Source organism: Lagopus leucura, unplaced genomic scaffold (genome assembly GCF_019238085.1).
Source record: "Lagopus leucura isolate 7727_CA_CO unplaced genomic scaffold, USGS_WTPT01 33791-0_obj-0_obj, whole genome shotgun sequence".
Lineage (NCBI taxonomy): Eukaryota > Metazoa > Chordata > Aves > Galliformes > Phasianidae > Lagopus > Lagopus leucura.
In genome coordinates this window covers 545-2,462 of record NW_024969386.1, presented here as the reverse complement: position 1 = coordinate 2,462, position 1,918 = coordinate 545, and the positions used below count along the sequence as shown (strand labels likewise).

At 59.0% G+C, this 1,918-nt stretch overlaps 1 protein-coding gene across 1 annotated transcript; it reads right to left on the bottom strand.

The window, feature by feature from the left end:
- Positions 1-344: 344 nt before the first annotated feature.
- Positions 345-1,691, bottom strand: LOC122194122 (multiple epidermal growth factor-like domains protein 8). The gene is made up of 2 exons (XM_042895045.1): positions 1,555-1,691; positions 345-738 (listed from the first exon to the last, which is right to left on the bottom strand). Exons 1-2 carry the CDS (start codon positions 1,689-1,691, stop codon positions 345-347), a joined length of 531 nt encoding a protein of 176 aa, XP_042750979.1.
- Between the last annotated feature and the right edge of the window lie 227 nt (positions 1,692-1,918).

Here is a 1,918-nt window from a genome sequence, read left to right as displayed (position 1 = left end):
CAATGACCCCACTGACCCCAACATCCATGATGTCCCCAATGACCCCAATGACCCCAACATCCATGATGTCCCCATTCACCCCAATGACCCCACTGACCCCAACATCCATGATATCCCCATTGACCCCAATGACCCCACTGACCCCAACATCCATGATGTCCCCATTGACCCCACTGACCCCACTGACCCCAACATCCATGATGTCCCCATTGACCCCACTGACCCCAACATCCATGATATCCCCATTGACCCCAATGACCCCACTGACCCCAACATCCATGATGTCCCCAATGACCCCAATGACCCCACTGACCCCAACACCCCCTTTGACCCCGCAGCCCCACTCACGTCCGGCTGCACTCCTTCACTCCATCCCCCAGGTACCCTGGAGGACAGCGGCACCGGAACCCCGACGGCGTCAGCACGCAGCGCGCCATTGGGTGGCAGCCTGGGGGGGCGGGACTTCTGCTGGGGGCGGGGCTTCCAGAGAAGGCGTGGCTTCCATTATAACTGGCACTTCCGGTGGGGGCGTGGCTTTCATTATAAACACCATTCCCAATGGGGGTGGGGCTGGTGTAAGAGGCGCTGCTTTCTGATTGGTTGGAGCTCCCGGAGGGGGCGGGGCTGCAGTCGTGCCGCGGGCACTCGATGAAGGCCCACATGGCGTCACGTGACCCGGGCAGCACCGCCCCACAGTGCGGGAAATCCCAGGGGGAGGAGAAGTCACCGGGAACACAGCTGGGGTCAGAGGTCAAAGGGCAGGGGGTCAAAGGTCAGTGACACGTAGAGCCCCACAGAGCCCCACAGAGACCCCATAGAGACCCATAGGGACCCAAAAGACCCATAGAGGCCCATAGAGACCCATAGACACTCCACAGAGACCCCATAGAGACCTAGAGAGACCCCGTGGAGAGACGCATAGAAACTCATAGAGACCCATAGAGAGACCAATAGAAACCCATAGAAACCCACAGAAACCCCACAGAGACCCATAGAGGCCCATAGAGACCCATAGGGACCCACAGAGACCCCATAGAGACCCCATAGAGACCCAGAGGGACCCCACAGAGACCCATAGAGACCCATAGAGACCCATCGAGACCCCACAGAGACCAATAGAGGCCCATAGAGACCCATAGGGACCCACAGAGACCCATAGAGACCCCATAGGGACCCCATAGGGACCCAGAGGGACCCCACAGAGACCCATAGAGACCCACAGAGACCCACAGAGACCCATAGGGACCCATAGGGACTCATAGAGACCCACAGAGAGCACAAAGAGACCCACAGAGACCCATAGAGACCTATAGAGACTCACAGAGAGCCCCATAGAAACCCACAGAAAAACATAGAGACCCACAGAGACCCATAGAGAGACCCCATGGAGATTCATTGACCCACAGAGACCCACAGAGACCCCATAAAGAACTATACAGGCCCATAGAGACCCCATAGAAAACTATGCAGACCCATAGAGACCCATAGAGACCTATGGAGCCCCACGGAGCCCCACGCAGCCCCCCACCCCCCCAGGCCCCCATTCCCGCTCACCGGCCGGCCGTGGGCTCGCTGCTATCCCAGCACCAGCCACAGGTGGCGCTGCTGAGGCAGCTCTCGCAGCTCAACATGGCAGCACAGCGCGGGCACTGCGCGCCGGGGGGGGCGCTGCAAAGAACAGGGAGACCCATAGCGACCCATAGTGACCCATAGTGACCCATAGAGACCCATAGAGACCCCATAGAGACCCCATAGGGACCCCATAGCAAACCATAGTGACCCATAGAGACCTCATAGCGACCCCATAGGGACCCCATAGGGACCCCATAGGGACCCCATAGGGACCCATAGAGACCCATAGAGACCCCATAGAGACCCCATAGGGACCCCATAGCGACCCATAGAGACCCCATAGCGA